General features: G+C 38.2%; 1 protein-coding gene across 3 annotated transcripts in view; it reads left to right on the top strand.

The window, feature by feature from the left end:
* LOC103515387 (janus kinase and microtubule-interacting protein 1-like) overlaps nucleotides 1–17,996 on the top strand; it is a 118,258-nt gene extending 100,262 nt beyond the window's left edge. For all 3 annotated transcript variants that reach the window (XM_026827992.1, XM_026827981.1, XM_017446697.2), the window contains 3 exons: nucleotides 10,385–10,537; nucleotides 11,194–11,268; nucleotides 17,589–17,996. In XM_026827992.1, coding sequence (XP_026683793.1) covers nucleotides 10,385–10,537; nucleotides 11,194–11,268; nucleotides 17,589–17,981 — 621 coding nt within the window. In that variant the 3' untranslated portion in view covers nucleotides 17,982–17,996. The remainder of the gene's footprint in view (nucleotides 1–10,384; nucleotides 10,538–11,193; nucleotides 11,269–17,588) is intronic.
* Nucleotides 17,997–18,351: the final 355 nt, after the last annotated feature.

Here is an 18,351-nt window from a genome sequence, read left to right as displayed (position 1 = left end):
ACCTAGGGACTCAGAGATCTAGGTCAGCAGAACAGCCTTAATTTTCTGATCTCACCACTTTTATAGGCCGACATTTTTGGATAGGGACTTGGCCTTTTTTTCACATTTGTGTTTTTGTGGGGTAGATTTCTACCTCGTCCTACAACTGAAGTTGTCTTTAAAAACATCTCTCTATTTTTTTTGTGCATTTTCTGTCGAAGGAAAATATGAAAACCTATAGGGACTCAGAGATCTAGGTCAGCAGAACAGTAGGTAAACCACAAAGGACAAAGCACATCTCTACCAAGTGTTTTCACACCGGTTACACTGAGATGTCCGCAATATTCCACATGAATCATTAAACACTTGGTAATTCTATACTCTCACCTCTTACCTCTTACAATACGTTGGCGTACTCTATGATCAGCATGAGTAGATTGATTATGACAAATCTCACTTGATTAATGACCACACCTCTCTTCATAAGATCCCCATATCTATCCTCCAGTAGGACTAGGATCAGCTCTACAAGATTCATTATGCATATTAGGATGAGAGACTGCTCATCAATGTGCGCTGTAAACTGTGTCACACAGTTCCAATTTTCCTAAACTGCACTGCGTGGCTGTGCTGCCTGACTGGTGTAACGCAGCTCAATGTGCGCCCTAGCTAAACCACAAAGGACAAAGCACATCTCTACCAAGTGTTGTCCGCAATATTCCACATGAATCATTAAACACTTGGTAATTCTATACTCTCACCTCTTACAATACGTTGGCGTACTCTATGATCAGCATGAATAGATTGATTATGACAAATCTCACTACTTGATTAATGACCACACCTCTCTTCATAAGATTCTCATATCTATCCTCCAGTAGGACTAGGATCAGCTCTACAAGATTCATTATATTAGGAACTTCTATTATTGATACTAGACACTTAAAAGAGAGACCCGCACACTCGGTAGAAAGATCAAAGAAGATTTTGCTTTCATGTCTCTCACGTATTGAAATAATAGTACCTAATAATAGTATCTTAGAGAGCTTGAAGTTGGAGTTCATGATCATCAAGATAAAGAAGATGAAAGCATGAGAGCAATCATAGTCCACTGAAATAATAGTAATAATAGTATCTTAGAGAGCTTGAAGTTGGAGTTCATGATCATCAAGATAAAGAAGATGAAAGCATGAGAGCAATCCACTCCATCATATCAAACACAATCAATCAATACAGAACATATTGATAATGTGGGTTAGATACCCTACCCTACTTTTAACATTACGCTCATACTTTCAATTGTTTTCGTTGCCTACTTGGAAATCGTACTCGGTTTCAGTATTTGGTGATCAGGAATTTTACGTATGTATTTTTAGAGAAAATTCGTTTCTGTCCGCCCAAGTCCTCTGCAACGTTCAGGTCAAAAAGATCTTCAAACTTTAAAGTAATAATCGAAAATGTATGTACATAAATCACAACATTAGTTTATTGTAAGTATAGCTTGGATCCCGATCTGTTGGTTGATTTGATCCAGGAAAGGGCAATAATGATATTAATGATCTAACTCAGGTGAAGATGTCAATTCAATTATTGAACTCTTGAGTTGTAGTATACCTCAGACTCAGTGTTTGCAGAAACGTTATTGTGGGTAATGAAATATTGAAAATGCAAATAAAACCAATAAACCATAGAGGCTCCTCGAGGTTTCTCTGACTGATGATAGTTCAATAGATCACCACTGACAAGATTTGGACTATTTTGAGAGAGATCTCAGGTCCAAAAAGTCTTCAGCTGATTCTTTCAAGGCAATATTGTTATGAAAGGCTTTCTAAAACAATCAATAGACCATCATAGAATTCTCCAACTTTCAAAAGTTGTCCAGCCAAGATTCACATTAGTGGCCCTGTATAAAGTTGGATCTTCTATTATAAAAACACACACACGCCACCTGTCTAATTAATTAAAGATTGCCAGCACACTATCTAACATCTCATTAATACCCAACGTAATTATAGGCAAGACAATACTTGGTGCAGAAATTTCTAAACCCGCCCACTTGCTTCACCGATAAATCAGATGAGACAATCTATGATGTGTGATATCATGATACACATTTGTGAATTATATCATTAACGTTCTCTCCTACTCGGATGTTTAATACAGGACAATACTTGGTGCAGAAATTTCTAAACCCGCCCACTTGCTTCACCGATAAATCAGATGAGACAATCTATGATGTGTGATATCATGAATTCATGATACACATTTGTGAATTATATCATTAACGTTCTCTCCTACTCGGATGTTTAATACAGTCACCACTGATAATGAGTAGAAAGTAGTTGGACCTAATGTGAGGCCGAAGAAAATTATGATCACTTTTACCCATTATAAGAAAAAGGTTATCTTTATTCCTCTATTATCAACAATGTCGTGACTAGGGTTTACCATAATGATTATTGTAAATATTGTAAATAATTTCGCGTATTTTGAAGTCTCAACCACTAACTGATGGTTGAAATTTCGAAACCATCCCCATTCCCAATTTCAGACAAGTATCTGCGTACTTCAAGGAAAATGTTGTAGCAAGACAGGATGAAAAGGCAAGCTTTGTATAGAGAATAATACTGACCTAGGAAGGAACGTCTGCTACTACTACACTTTCAATGTACTTCAAGGAAAATGTTGTAGGAAGACAGGATGAAAAGGCAAGCTTTGTAAAGAGAATAATACGGACCTAGGAAGGAACGTCTGCTGCTACTACTACACTTTCAATATGTTTCATAACCCAGAACCGTTTTTGGCAATTCATTCATCAGACAGAGCCAATTAGTTTATGACATAAGATCTGAAAGTCGTGCAATGCTGCCCAACCCAAAACAAAAGTGAGAACAGAATATGCCAGACTGGGAATAGCTACAAGCCATTACCTCACACAAAGCAAGCACCTACCACGTATTTGTTATTAGCTCCTTATAGATTTGGCAATGGTTCCGATGTGTCTTGAAGCTATCATGAAATGGATTGATAACATAATGGTGAGATGAGATTACTATCCGGTGCTCTTGCATGTTGCCCCCGCATCGGCACCTAATATACTGAAACTAAACTGGAAGTATTGTGTTTCTTTCTTCGCGCCTATCTTATGAACAAAATGATTTGAATATTCAATATTGGTATTGCTCTCTGTTTCATTGTTGAGAACATTCAGAGAGATAGAGGAAAGTTCCTCAAGAGTAAAAGGATCTCAATCTCGTCTCTTGAAATTTTCTTTCAATGTACAGACCTGTCCAAAATGCATCCCTTTCTAAGTTGACCACTCACCCTGTCTTCTTGTAGAGACACAAATGGAGTTCAAATTCTCTCTAATCAAATGAAGAACTATCTCATAACTTCATTTGAACTAATCCATAATTAACTCCTTACCGTCCCACATCCTGCTATAATTCTGCACGCTGACAGCTATTTGTCCTGCCACATTTTCAGATCACAATATTACATACAGGTAATTAGTATCTCAGACATACTCGTTGCAGCCTACAGAAGAACTATCTCATAACTTCATTTGAACTAATCCATAATTAACTCCTTACCGTCCCACATCCTGTTGTAATTCTGCACGCTGACAGCCATTTGTCCTGCCACATTCTCAGATCACAATATTACATACAGGTAATTAGTATCTCAGACATACTCGTTGCAGCCTACGCAGTACACACTTTGTTTGAAATTCAACAAGGACTTGATCCTAATTAAGCCTGGCGAATGGAGCCATGGCGAACTTTTACTTGTGTTTTTGTCTCATACGAGTATTGTGACCCTTGAGCCTTGAGGTAAATACAAACTGGTAACAAATTTCTACGAGTCTTTTTTAATGTAAATTTAATTAATGCAAGATCTTGTACAGAAGGCACCCGTGCTGGGTTTTGTGTTTTAATTGAAATTTCTCCTCAATATATGAGTATGCACCTACCTGCCTGCCTGCCTGCCTGCCTGCCAGTGTTTACATAACCGTGAAACTATCGACTTGATGTAGGTGGTTGTTCCTAACTACCAACTGTAGCAGTGGCACCTGCTATTATCAACCTATCCATATGAGTTATTTGTATAGAGAGAAATGTCAAACATGGTTTATGGAATCAGCGGGCATTGCAGCCCCAAATTTTCAAATACCAAACGTACCCCACTTTGGTCAATATGCTCGTATGGCTGATTGTTTGAATTATTGCTTACACTTGCAACAGTCTCTTAGAACGTAGGCCAGATCTTATATTATTACCAGTTGTACTCCCCTTGCTTGAATTCATAGGTGGTTTTATAATTTTATGACTTTCAATGGAGCCCCAAATTTTCAAATACCAAACGTACCCCACTTTGGTCAATATGCTCGTATGGCTGATTGTTTGAATTATTGCTTACACTTGCAAAAGTCTCTTAGAACGTAGGCCAGATCTTATATAATTACCAGTTGTACTCCCCTTGCTTGAATTCATAGGTGGTTTTATAATTTTATGACTTTCAATGAAAACATGTCCAGACTACTGAATGGTGAATTGGTCAAAATCCATGACTAGTAAACGCCAATAGAATGCTTAATATTAATAGACCTACTTGAAACATGCAAACATTCAGTTAATCTCTTGCTCATAAAAAGTATCGGTAATTAATTATTTAGTTCTTATATTTGATCATGGATAGAGTTCAATTACCTATACTCTACTGGACTAATAAATGGAACTAAGAAATACTTGACTCACTGAACCTCACAAAACTATTTAGACATAACTGTAGTTGGACTTCCGTTACACCGATGTTTGATTTTGACTAATATTTGTTGCCACTGTTGACATATAAGGCTTCAAAAGTATAGCATTTGGCACTGAACCTCACAAAACTATTTAGACATAACTGTAGTTGGACTTCCGTTACACCGATGTTTGATTTTGACTAATATTTGTTGCCACTGTGGACATAAGGCTTCAAAAGTATAGCATTTGGCACTTCTTTATTGTTTTGTTGCACAATATGTTAGTACCCACGTCTATGTGTGATTCCTTGAACCTTTGAACAAATAAAATGATTTAGAATTTGTACCCGATGGAGCCCTTGCGGTCCCGTAAGTGAGTTCTAAAGTTTACTAAACCTCTAGCAGCAGAGCTTATTGCTTGTAGGATCAAACATGGAACAAAAAACCCTCATCAAACATATTTGGCACTTCTTTATTGTTTTGTTGCACAATGTTAGTACCCACGTCTATGTGTGATTCCTTGAACCTTTGAACGAATAAAATGATTTAGATTTTGTACCCGATGGAGCCCTTGCGGTCCCGTAAGTGAGTTCTAAAGTTCACTAAACCACTAGCAGCAGAGCTTATTGCTTGTGGGATCAAACATCGAACAAAAAACCCTCATCAAACATATGGAACGTAATACGCGGACGTTGTTAGTAACCTCCTTAACCGAGGAACTAATTTATATGCAAGGAAGATCTCAAATGAATCCCAATCCAAAGTCCTAACCTCTCCTCGACACCACAGGCAAATCCTACCAGTTCTATAATCCTTGGGCAGTGTCCTGCGCTAGTGAGAGTTGTTCTATTGGCAAGATGCTAACTTTGTCCTAGAGAGATTGTGTTAGGTAACAAAGGTGATAGTCTAGGCGCCTTGTTCTACGAGTAATAAGTGCAATCTGAAGGTGTCAACTTATGTCTTCCTACTACTGGTATCTACAAATTTGAATTCTTCAAAATACAAGGAACACTATACAGTGGGTATAGGTACATTCTTCAGCTAAGTCTATCTATCTTATCTAAAACCTAACATTGTTTACACATTAAGCGACCATGTCTTTTGCATTCTCTTGCTCCTAAGAATCTCAGGATCACATACTAGTTATGTTATGTCTCAGTTGACACTTGGTTTCAGTCACTCATTGTCTCCATTTGATTCCGTCATCAACGTCCTACAATATGACGTGTAATAGTCGTACCTATACTTTGCTTATGTCTTTCAACAAACGTGGATTTTCTAATAGCGTCTAAGCTGAGCTTAACAAGGCAAGCAGATTCCTTTCTAATCGCTCTTGACATCGGCTTATTTACTCTGGCGTCTTTATCAAGGAAAGGGAACTATGAAGTCCCCACAGTACACTGAACACCTTCGAGAGTATAAGAGCTTCTTGGTCTTTTGGTTAATATCTAAGTGTAGCTAGATGGACGGTCGTACATATTATGGGCAATCATATTTCGGGGTGTGCTCAGACTCTTGAAGACCAATGGTTTTTATTCACAAGAGACATGTCACCCTAGTAATGGTATGCTATCAACAGAACCAGGCACTCACGTAGACCTGTGAGATCTTTGTCTTGAAATCACCTCCATCATTAACACCTCAGCTGTTGCATATAATGCACACCTTAACACGTTCACACTTGAGCACATAAATCTTAACAGGAACAAGTTGCCAATAAGTCAACAAAGATACGAGACCAGATAACTTAGATAGACCTGGCACGATAGAACTTGTTACGACTTTCACTTTTGATGCTGATGATAATGATACAAAAACAATATGACTATTATAATATTTGATATATTGAAAATGAAAGGATATGACTATGGCGGATAACATAATGAATATGTGTTTCTACTAGCGGCATATGATGTCTTTTTGTTTTCCATAATTGGTTTGACTTTAAGTATGTCGAATAAGTATGTTCTGAGTTATTGGAGACAGTTATAGTGGACATCAAGCCTATGATCTTGGTGCTTGTAAAATGTAGATATTGAATTGACATTGTACCGTGCGAACCATTTTCTCCCATGTATGAGATTCTGGTTCGATTTATTTTCTCTCTAGTTGACAATGATAGTGGATATGATAGATGGTATCTTACATCTACATATTTAATATACTTAGTAGTTCTGATGGCCATGTCATCTGACATTTTCAAATGCATACCTATCTCAAAGGCTGTGATTTTTCATAGATTCTAAAAAAAAAATCGATATGTTAACTGTTCGAAAAGACCTCATTTCTCTACGGAAATTATGTATTTTTACGACAGTATTAATCATTAAAGGGAGTATTAATCGTTTAGTCCAGTGATTACAGTGAAGCTAATTAAATTACGAAAGTCCAAAGTCCCAACCCAACAATAGGTATTTGACATAATGCACAATAATGTCAAAGTTATACAATGTCCAAGATTAGAAAGGTCCACATGAAACTCAATCCACGTTCTCCAGCAGGAAGGCATAATATACTCATAATGAATGTTATTAACAATGACTCCCATATACGGGGATCTCTTGTTTGCAATAATAGATAATGAAACAGAAACAATAACGAGACGCAACGTAACACTAAACAACGAAACAAAAAAAAAAAAAAAAATTGAATGAACAACGCCGAAACTTCAAAAGCATATCCAAATAAATGAGGAAAGCAGCATGGCAGCAAACTTGTTTTGCTTTCACATGAAGTACGTCGTGTATTTATAGGCAAAACATCTCGCGGCGGCAAATTTATTGCAGATTGATTAATGGATAGTATGAACATCAACATTATGAATGAGGAATAGGCACTTGATATACAGGGAGATGCAAAAGAAACGTTAACTAACTAGTTGCTAAGAATAATGATCAGATGAATGAAATAATCAACATAAACATAACGCACCGCGTGCACCCGATACTTCCCAGAGGATCTCTACAGTTGAGCTAAGTTTAACGAGATTTGGTGAAACCGCACCGCACCGGTGGAAAAGATCACTGGCGAATTACCTATGTCGCTATAAAGCTATATCAAGCGAAATAGGTATGCATACCGTGTTTAGTAAAAGATGTCAGTAGTCAAGATTTTGACTATTTTGAGAGAGATCTCAGGTCCAAAAAGTCTTCAGCTGATTCTTTCAAGGGAATACTGTTATGAAAGGCTTTCTGAAACAATCAATAGACCATCATAGAATTCTGGATAACATAATGAATATGTGTTTCTACTAGCGGCATATGATGTCTTTTTGTTTTCCATAATTGGTTTGACTTTAAGTATGTCGAATAAGTATGTTCTGAGTTATTGGAGACAGTTATAGTGGACATCAAGCCTATGATCTTGGTGCTTGTAAAATGTAGATATTGAATTGACATTGTACCGTGCGAACCATTTTCTCCCATGTATGAGATTCTGGTTCGATTTATTTTCTCTCTAGTTGACAATGATAGTGGATATGATAGATGGTATCTTACATCTACATATTTAATATACTTAGTAGTTCTGATGGCCATGTCATCTGACATTTTCAAATGCATACCTATCTCAAAGGCTGTGATTTTTCATAGATTCTAAAAAAAAAATCGATATGTTAACTGTTCGAAAAGACCTCATTTCTCTACGGAAATTATGTATTTTTACGACAGTATTAATCATTAAAGGGAGTATTAATCGTTTAGTCCAGTGATTACAGTGAAGCTAATTAAATTACGAAAGTCCAAAGTCCCAACCCAACAATAGGTATTTGACATAATGCACAATAATGTCAAAGTTATACAATGTCCAAGATTAGAAAGGTCCACATGAAACTCAATCCACGTTCTCCAGCAGGAAGGCATAATATACTCATAATGAATGTTATTAACAATGACTCCCATATACGGGGATCTCTTGTTTGCAATAATAGATAATGAAACAGAAACAATAACGAGACGCAACGTAACACTAAACAACGAAAAAAAAAAATATACGGGGATCTCTTGTTTGCAATAATAGATAATGAAACAGAAACAATAACGAGACGCAACGTAACACTAAACAACGAAACATATACGGGGATCTCTTGTTTGCAATAATAGATAATGAAACAGAAACAATAACGAGACGCAACGTAACACTAAACAACGAAACAAAAAAAAAAAAAAAATTGAATGAACAACGCCGAAACTTCAAAAGCATATCCAAATAAATGAGGAAAGCAGCATGGCAGCAAACTTGTTTTGCTTTCACATGAAGTACGTCGTGTATTTATAGGCAAAACATCTCGCGGCGGCAAATTTATTGCAGATTGATTAATGGATAGTATGAACATCAACATTATGAATGAGGAATAGGCACTTGATATACAGGGAGATGCAAAAGAAACGTTAACTAACTAGTTGCTAAGAATAATGATCAGATGGATGACATAATCAACATTAAACATAACGCACCGCGTGCAACCGGAATAGGCACTTGATATACAGGGAGATGCAAAAGAAACGTTAACTAACTAGTTGCTAAGAATAATGATCAGATGAATGAAATAATCAACGTAAACATAACGCACCGCGTGCATCCGATACTTCCTAGACTAGAGGATCTCTACAGTTGAGCTAAGTTTAACGAGATTTGGTGAAACCACACCGCACCGGTGGAAAAGATCACTGGCGAATTACCTATGTCGCTATGAAGCTATATCAAGCGAAATAGGTATGCATACCGTGTTTAGTAAAAGATGTCAGTAGTCAAGATACTGGCGAATTACCTATGTCGCTATAAAGCTATATCAAGCGAAATAGGTATGCATACCGTGTTTAGTAAAAGATGTCAGTAGTCAAGACTTGGACTATTTTGAGAGAGATCTCAGGTTCAAAAAGTCTTCAGCTGATTCTTTCAAGGCAATATTGTTATGAAAGGCTTTCTGAAACAATCAATAGACCATCATAGAATTCTCCAACTTTCAAAAGTTGTGATTAATCTATTGTCATGTAAAGAAAATCCCAATGCCAATGTTGATATGAAATTAATAGATGAACCAGGTTACGCATCATGAGGTACAACAAAGGGATTCTCATGCACACTGATATGCGTGCTGTTGTTGCGTAAGAAGTTAAGCATCATTGAGCATGGTTGACCAACTTGACCATCAGGAGCACCAAGTTTTCATTTGCTTCTGCTTTAAATAATAATAATAATCACTTACATCCTCAGAAGATTTGGCATTTAGAAGATTTTAATTATTCACATCTTAGATGTATTGTTTACATTTGATGTGGATATGTTATACCTGTCGGAGTGAATTCAACAAATAAACACTCTTGTTTCTTGTGCCATAATAATAATAATAATGGTGCTTATTTATACTGCTCGCATAGGACTGAAAAGTCCCTTTACTCCAGCAGTAGACTACTACTATTATTGTGGTCAAATTCTCAAATTATATTGAGGATAATATTCCATACCTCGGCTGGGATTGAACCCACGCCCTCCTGTTTACCAGTCGAGCGCCTTGACCACTACACCACCGAGGCAGGTTTAGGCTTTAGTATTAGTAGAGCCTGAGTTAGTGGCCAGGACTACTAAACGTAATCCAACTCATGTGAGTATTTGACCAAGTTTGTTAATATAATCAATTGTTTTGTTCTTGTTCCCCAGATGCCCAGGGACCTGTCATCATTGTCTGGAGTGTCTGAAGTTCAGTCTTCCTCCAGTAAGCAGGAGAGTTCTGGGGTAGACACAGATTCCGTCACAGAAGAACCCATTGTTCCTCAAATCATTGTTCCTAACCAAGACTGCGAACTTGAAAATGTAAGTTTTGAAAACTCCTCATAACTGCGAACTGAAAATATGAGTTTGAGATAATGTATTTTCAAGCATAACTCATTGAAAATATCGCGTTTTGAGGAAGCAACCAAGTTCAATATCACTTTAGTAACGGAGACGGGGTGTTTTACACTGCATTCGGCGACACAATTTACTCGCCTTTTCATATTACCCTCACCCACCCTGAAATACTTCGGGAAATAGGTACATTGGTACAAACAGCACGCGATTGCTTTGACGGACACTTGACAGAGGTCGCGTTGGTGGAAATCCACCTTTACGCTGCATTCGGCGACACAATTTACTCGCTTTTTCATATTACCCTCACCCACCCTGAAATACTTCGGGAAATAGGTACAAACAGCACGCGATTGCTTTGACGGACACTACCAATTACCAATCACGCGTAATGTTGCTTAACTTTAGTGATGCATTGGGTACATTCTAATTCTAATTGAGTCCATCATTCAAAATTCGATTTTATTTGGAAAACTTTTATACACTGTCAATAATGATGTTGTTTGTAGAATGTAGTGATCCATTGGGTACATTCTAATTGAGTCCATCATTCAAAATTCGATTTTATTTGGAAAACTTTTATACACTGTCAATAACGATGTTGTTTGTTTTGTATTTTCCAGAGGTTACCGGATGACAGTTTAACAGAAGATGGCGTCATGGAAGATAGGAATAGTGTCATCAATAGTTGGACTAAGGTAAGATTAACCAGAGAGTCAAAGGTAGGTACTCATTCTACTTAGGTACAATAGCAGCCGTCGATCGACGAGGTGGATTTATGTTGTCGAGGCAGTGTGGATGGTTTCAGTTGACATCGATCGATGACCGTCGACTCGGTGTGATGTGTGGACATACTCGTAGGTTTACTAGCAGATACGGGGGATAATAGATAGGGGATCTTTAGCTGCCTGATCTACGGCCTCATTGCCGCGAATGCCGCAATGAGAGGGACACCATAACAGTTAATATCACTTTAGTAACGGAGACGGGGGTTTTACGCTGCATTCGGCGACACAATTTACTCGCCTTTTCATATTACCCTCACCCACCCAGTCTTCCTCCAGTAAGCAGGAGAGTTCTGGGGTAGACACAGATTCCGTCACAGAAGAACCCATTGTTCCTCAAATCATTGTTCCTAATCAAGACTGCGAACTTGAAAATGTAAGTTTTGAAAACTCCTCATAACTGATGCGAACTGAAAATAGGAGTTTGAGATAGTATATTTTCAAGCATAACTCATTGAAAATATCGCGTTTTGAGGAAGCAACCAAGTTCAATATCACAGTTTGAGATAGTATATTTTCAAGCATAACTCATTGAAAATATCGCGTTTTGAGGAAGCAACCAAGTTCAATATCACTTTGACATTAAATTAGTATTGGCGTTCCACCATGACGACCGAGACTTTCCTGTTTTTGTTTTCCTCGTTACATTATTGGGTATTGCTTAGGCTTAATACTCATGCCGCCTGATGACTGCTAGAGATGCAGTTTTGTACCAGACAAGCAGACTATAGTGCCTATACCTAAGTACATACTTAGATATAGACGCGGGGTTTTCCTTATAGTCCATGTGCAATGGACGTGTAGAAAGGTATTGACATTAAATTAGTATTGGCGTTCCACCATGACGACCGAGACTTTCCTGTTTTTGTTTTCCTTGTTACATTATTGGGTATTGCTTAGGCTTAATACTCATGCCGCCTGATGACGGCTAGAGATGGAGTTTTGTACCAGACAAGCAGACTATAGTGCCTATACCTAAGTACATACTTACATATAGACGCGGGGTTTTCCTTATAGTCCACGTGCAATGGCGGTCAGCCCATCGTACTGGTAGTAAATATAAAATAACTTACCTGTGTTTGAATCTTACCTCTCTTCTATTTGCAGGGTGTCGGCGTGGAGACACTCTACACTCTCCTCAGTAAAGCTCCTTTTTGCATTTAACCTAACCCTATAATAACACTGGTCACTGCTCATATTGTGAAAGCTCTTTTTTGCGTTTAACCTAACCTTATAATAACACTGGTCACTGCTCATTTGTGACAGCTCATTTTATAGCAACATTTCATTGACGTAACTTCTGAACAAGTACCTACAGTTGAATTTTTAACGTTATCCATTGTAGGTACCTACATGATGAAAGCTGAAAACATGCTGCGTACAGTATTTTTTTGTTACCCTGTACTACATGTATACCTTCAAACTAGGATAAGTATATAAAGTACAGAGTTCTAGTTCAGGTAGCTCAGGGACGCAACTCGGATGATAAATTTCAGAAATGGGACCCAAATCGGACGGACGCAACTCAGATATCACCGTCGGGACTCAAGTCAGATCCCCCCGATAAATTATCCTACATTATACATATCGACGTTAAAGCCTCTTCAGCAAGTTCTATCTCTCAATCTTACCTCTTTTCTATTATTATTTTGGTTCATTTCTTTTCTAAATGTTCTTCCACATCATTATTGATCTTCTGTACTCCTTCCATCTCCATACTCAAATGTTACCTTTGAATTCCTTGGTCATCCATTCTTTGGATAACATATTAATGGACATTGTCCATACCATTTCAATCTTGTCTCTTGAATTTTTTTGCAATCGAAAAACGAGTACAAATTTTTGTCGATGGTGGGATTCGAACCCGGGACCTTCTGCATGGCAAGCAAGCGCGTTACCACTGGACCAACCGTTTTGCAATAATAATGTAAGTTCTGGTGAGCCAAGTGACCAAGTCCTACTGGGGTGTACGGTGTTCATATTTCAAATAGTATAGAGGTACCAGTATTGTCCAGTACATTGCTACATGATATAATTAGGAGGAACACCAGATGAGTCCGAGAATCCCAAATCGGATGATCCCAAATCTTCTGTACTCCTTCCATCTCCATACTCAAATGTTACCTTTGAATTCCTTGGTCCTCCATTCTTGGGATAACATATTAATGGACATTGTCCATACCATTTCAATCTTGTCTCTTTAATTCTTTCCTGTGGAGGTATTACTCACAGCACCAATTTTGCAATAATAATGTAAGTTCTGGTGAGCCAAGTGACCAAGTCCTACTGGGGTGTACGGTGTTCATATTTCAAACATCGATAAATCTATTCCAAAATAATTAGGACCAGAGATATAAGTGTTTTTGTCTGGAAAAACCCTTAGGTGGGCGAATAAATGGTACATTTACCCTATTTCAAATATCGATAAATATTCCATCTCGTTCGGGACTTGAACTCATGACCCATAGATAGGGGAGCGCCTCTCATATTTCACCGCACTTGGCACTGAATCATAAGTGTCTTATGACGTCATTATTAGGTAAACCTGAGTTCAGTGGCGCCATTTTGAGAGGTACTGACAGGGGCAGGTACCATACCTGTAGATTTTATAACCATATTAATTTATTTCGGTGGCGTAGTGCTCAAGGTAATCTCCAGCTAAACAGGAGGGCGCGGGTTCGAACCAAGTTGAAGCATAGAATATTATCTTCTTTTGTGTAAAAATTTCACCTTATGAGAATAGAACACAAAGAGTTGCATGGTAGAGAACGCCCCACCGAAGAGAATTTTCATCTTCAATAAAACAAATATTACAAATACCCCAAAAGTTTCTACTGGAGCCATTGCTGTTTTTGCCATCTCTTCAACCTCCGAGTGATACCTTGATCACATCCCTTCATTCCATCCTAGCACCTATTCCCAGTTAAAATTGGAGAGATTGCGTTATTTCTCATCTCTTCAATCTCGGATTTGGTATCATCCCTTCATTCCAGCAGCCTCTCCCAATAGCTCATTGACGCCACTGTCTTGTCTTGTCAGAATTCTGGTCATGATTTACATTCGCAATCATCTTACCATTGTTGTTTATTCTATCCAAACCATGTCTCTGCTTAATATTCCATTTCTCTCTGACTCATCCGATCAGAACTTTGATGTGAACATGAACATTCCTAAGGTGGGAGAGGATCTTGAATTTTTGGCATTTAGAAGATTTTAATTATTCACATCTTAGATGTATTGTTTACATTTGATGTGGATATGTTATACCTGTCGGAGTGAATTCAACAAATAAACACTCTTGTTTCTTGTGCCATAATAATAATAATAATGGTGGAAATCTTGATATCGACTGAATTTTATTCGGGAAAACTAAATCAAAATCTTTACAAAAATATGTGGCTGAAACTCTCGCCACAAACTCTACGGGCAGTAGGTCGTTCACGCTGATATCCCTAGGTTACATTAGATTGAATAGATTGAGGGTTTTGAAGTATAGGAAAAGAGCATCAACCCCTTCTACATCGTCGGATAGGGAGGGAGGTGAGGGCAAAGAGGAGCGGATGTGGGCATGTGTGGGGCAGACAAGGATGTGTTGTGTTGGATGGAGAGGGTTTCCCCACATTGGCACACAGGTTGAGGTTCACGGGTGAACAAATATTTATGGGTCAGTCGTGTGTGGCCAATCCTGAGCCTCGTGAGCACCACCTCCTCCATCCTGGTGCTCCTTTGGCTGGATGGCCACTCCTCGATTTTCGGTTTTATCCTCTTGAGTTTGTTGTTAGGAACATCGTCCCACGACCTCTGCCATTGGGTCTTGATTATTTGATGGAAAAATTCAAGGATCTCTCAGAAACGCATCTTAAAAGAATTTTAACACGTTCAGAAGAAATCTTTAAATGGTCAGAGGAAAGGACCTTGTTTAGACTGCGAGAGTAAAGGGACTTTTCAGTCCTATGCTGGTAGTATAAACAAGGTATATTCTATTCTATTCTATTCTTAACTGCTGCAGAAAACGCCTGAAACATGGAGAAGTCGGGGAAACAAACGTTGATGGAAAATTTCAAGGATCTCTTAGAAACGCATCTCAACGCATCTCAAACGCATCTAACACGTTCAGAAGAAATCTTTAAATGGTCAGAGGAAAGACAAGGAAAATAATGATCTAATGAAGCAGACAGTTCTTTATCTGAAACCTTTGTAACAGATAACCAGCCATTCTGGTACTTCAGTAAGCCTCTGTATACAACTATACACCCTAGCACCATGAATTCATCAGCAAACAAGTTAACTACTAGATATGTTAAGTGTTCCATATTTTTACTTTCTAATAATTGAACTCCTAATCACTTAACTTGCTTCACACCGGTCTACTTTCCATCTCATGGGATCTCCTGCTTCTGTTCTGTACAGACTGCGTTATTTGTTTTAGGCTCATTAGTTCGTTTCCATTTCCATCAATCAATAGTGTTACATATTTCAACCAATCGGATTCTCTTTCACTTCTGTCCGTCAATCATTTTCAAGAGTATTTCTATTTCATCGTCTATTAAAATAATAATAGGTAATAACGATTAAACAATCACTCTCTATGTTGGAAAGTGTTTTCCTTCTGATTTTCAACTTTTTCAATCGATAGGTTTTAGTTTTTATGAGATACATGCATATTGAATACGACATTATGAGTAATGAGTATTAAGGTTTCACTAAAGAGACATCAACTTGATGTTAGCAGCGATGGAACTTTGAATGCATCAGTTGTCAGAAGATCACCAAAGTAGAGTAACGTTGTTGGTGATGGGTGTCTGGATGAAATCAATAGTGTTACATATTTCAACCAATCGGATTCTGTTTCACTCCTGTCCGTCAATCATTTTCAAGAGTATTTCTATTTCATCGTCCATTAAAATAATAATAGGTAATAACGATTAAACAATCACTCTCTATGTTGGAAAGTGTTTTCCTTCTGGTTTTCAACTTTTTCGATCGATAGGTTTTATTTTTTATGAGATACATGCATATTGAATACGACATTATGAGTATTAGGGTTTTACTGAAGAGACATCAACTTCATGTTAGCAGCGATGGAACTTTGAATGCATCAGTTGTCAGAAGATCACCAAAGTAGAGTAACGTTGTTGGTGATGGGTATCTGGATGGATGACCGGACAACCAAGGTTTCACTGAAGAGACATCAACTTGATGTTAGCAGCGATGGAACTTTGAATGCATCAGTTGTCAGAAGTTCACCAAAGTTGTTGATGATGGGTATCTGGATGGATGACCGGACAACCGTGTGCTGCAAGGTGAACAAAAACTATTTCTGCTCTAATCTTTGGATTTCTTTAGAACCACTGCATTGAACTCTCGTTACATTTGACTAGTTATTACTAGGTGTGGAAGTGTGATGTATGCTCCCATTGTTACAAGCATCATGTCTGTCCGTGTGTCTGTGCGTTTTATCCACGGACATTGAGTTTTATTACTTTCAACCCAACACATTATGACCTGACATGTTTTTCTGCTCTGATCAGATCAAGTTGAAACGCGTTATTTTTTATTTTGTTTGTTAATCTTTGAGCTTGCTTGGAGACTGTTCCGATGCAGTCTGGAAGCATGCTCAATGGTTGACGAACACTTTAACATGAGACTATAGACGTTGAGGATAATTATTGCCAATTTCATTGAGCACTTTTGGATGCTCAATAATGCTCTTTCGTTTCACAAAAACTACCAATATGTAACTATTGTTTATCTATTAGGGATTAGAACACTGCCTTTGACTCCTCAAACAAAGTTTCTACTTCAGACAGTTTTGTCACACAGATTAGGAGGGACATTCCCGCAGATCTCCATCTAAGTCTTGATCATAATTGGTGAATAATTATGTTTTACGAGAGACCTGGTGTGTTTGTGTGTATGTGGACGTGTAGAAAGGTATTGACATTAAATTAGTATTGGCGTTCCACCATGACGACCGAGACTTTCCTGTTTTTGTTTTCCTCGTTACATTATTGGGTATTGCTTAGGCTTAATACTCATGCCGCCTGATGACTGCTAGAGATGCAGTTTTGTACCAGACAAGCAGACTATAGTGCCTATACCTAAGTACATACTTACATATAGACGCGGGGTTTTCCTTATAGTCCACGTGCAATGGCGGTCAGCCCATCGTACTGGTAGTAAATATAAAATAACTTACCTGTGTTTGAATCTTACCTCTCTTCTATTTGCAGGGTGTCGGCGTGGAGACACTCTACACTCTCCTCAGTTCTGCACATCTCGAACTACAACGCGCACATCTCATCCTACAATCTAACTTGCGCAAGGAGCAACGCACGCGCAAACACCTAGAGGAGAAGGTGCGCTATCTGAACTCAATCATCCTGAGTCAGAAGTCCAAGACCAATATCCTGATCAATCCCATCAACTCCTCATTATCTCAACAACTAGAGGCATGCAAGGAGAGGGAAGGCAAACTATTGGAGCAGCTACAGGAACTCAATGATCAGAATGAACTGCTGGAGTTTCGTGTGTTGGAGTTGGAGCAATGCACCGGGGTTGGCAGCGAACACACTTTGGCAAAGGTAAGATATGCGTTTGTATTCAATAACAAAACTAGGATCTAAAAGCTGCGACTTGCCAAGCTTCAAGCTTCATTTGGACTGTTGAGTGTTGACTTAGGAAAGGTTGTCCATTATTTCGCTTATTGACCAATTTTTGGTCACGAAAAACTTCAATGGAATCCATAATTGTTATTATTATTTCCATATTATACAAAATATAACCTCAGACCTCACCATGGAGTTTCGTGTGTTGGAGTTGGAGCAATGCACCGGGGTTGGCAGCGAACACACTTTGGCAAAGGTAAGATATGCGTTTGTATTCAATTACAAAACTAGGACCTAAAAGCTGCGACTTGACAAGCTTCAAGCTTCATTTGGACTGTTGAGTGTTGACTTAGGAAAGGTTGTCCATTATTTCGCTTATTGACCAATT

Source organism: Diaphorina citri, unplaced genomic scaffold (genome assembly GCF_000475195.1).
Source record: "Diaphorina citri unplaced genomic scaffold, Diaci psyllid genome assembly version 1.1 scaffold49, whole genome shotgun sequence".
NCBI lineage: Eukaryota > Metazoa > Arthropoda > Insecta > Hemiptera > Psyllidae > Diaphorina > Diaphorina citri.
Note: the sequence above shows the minus strand (reverse complement) of the source record. Positions and strands in the feature narration are given on the sequence as shown.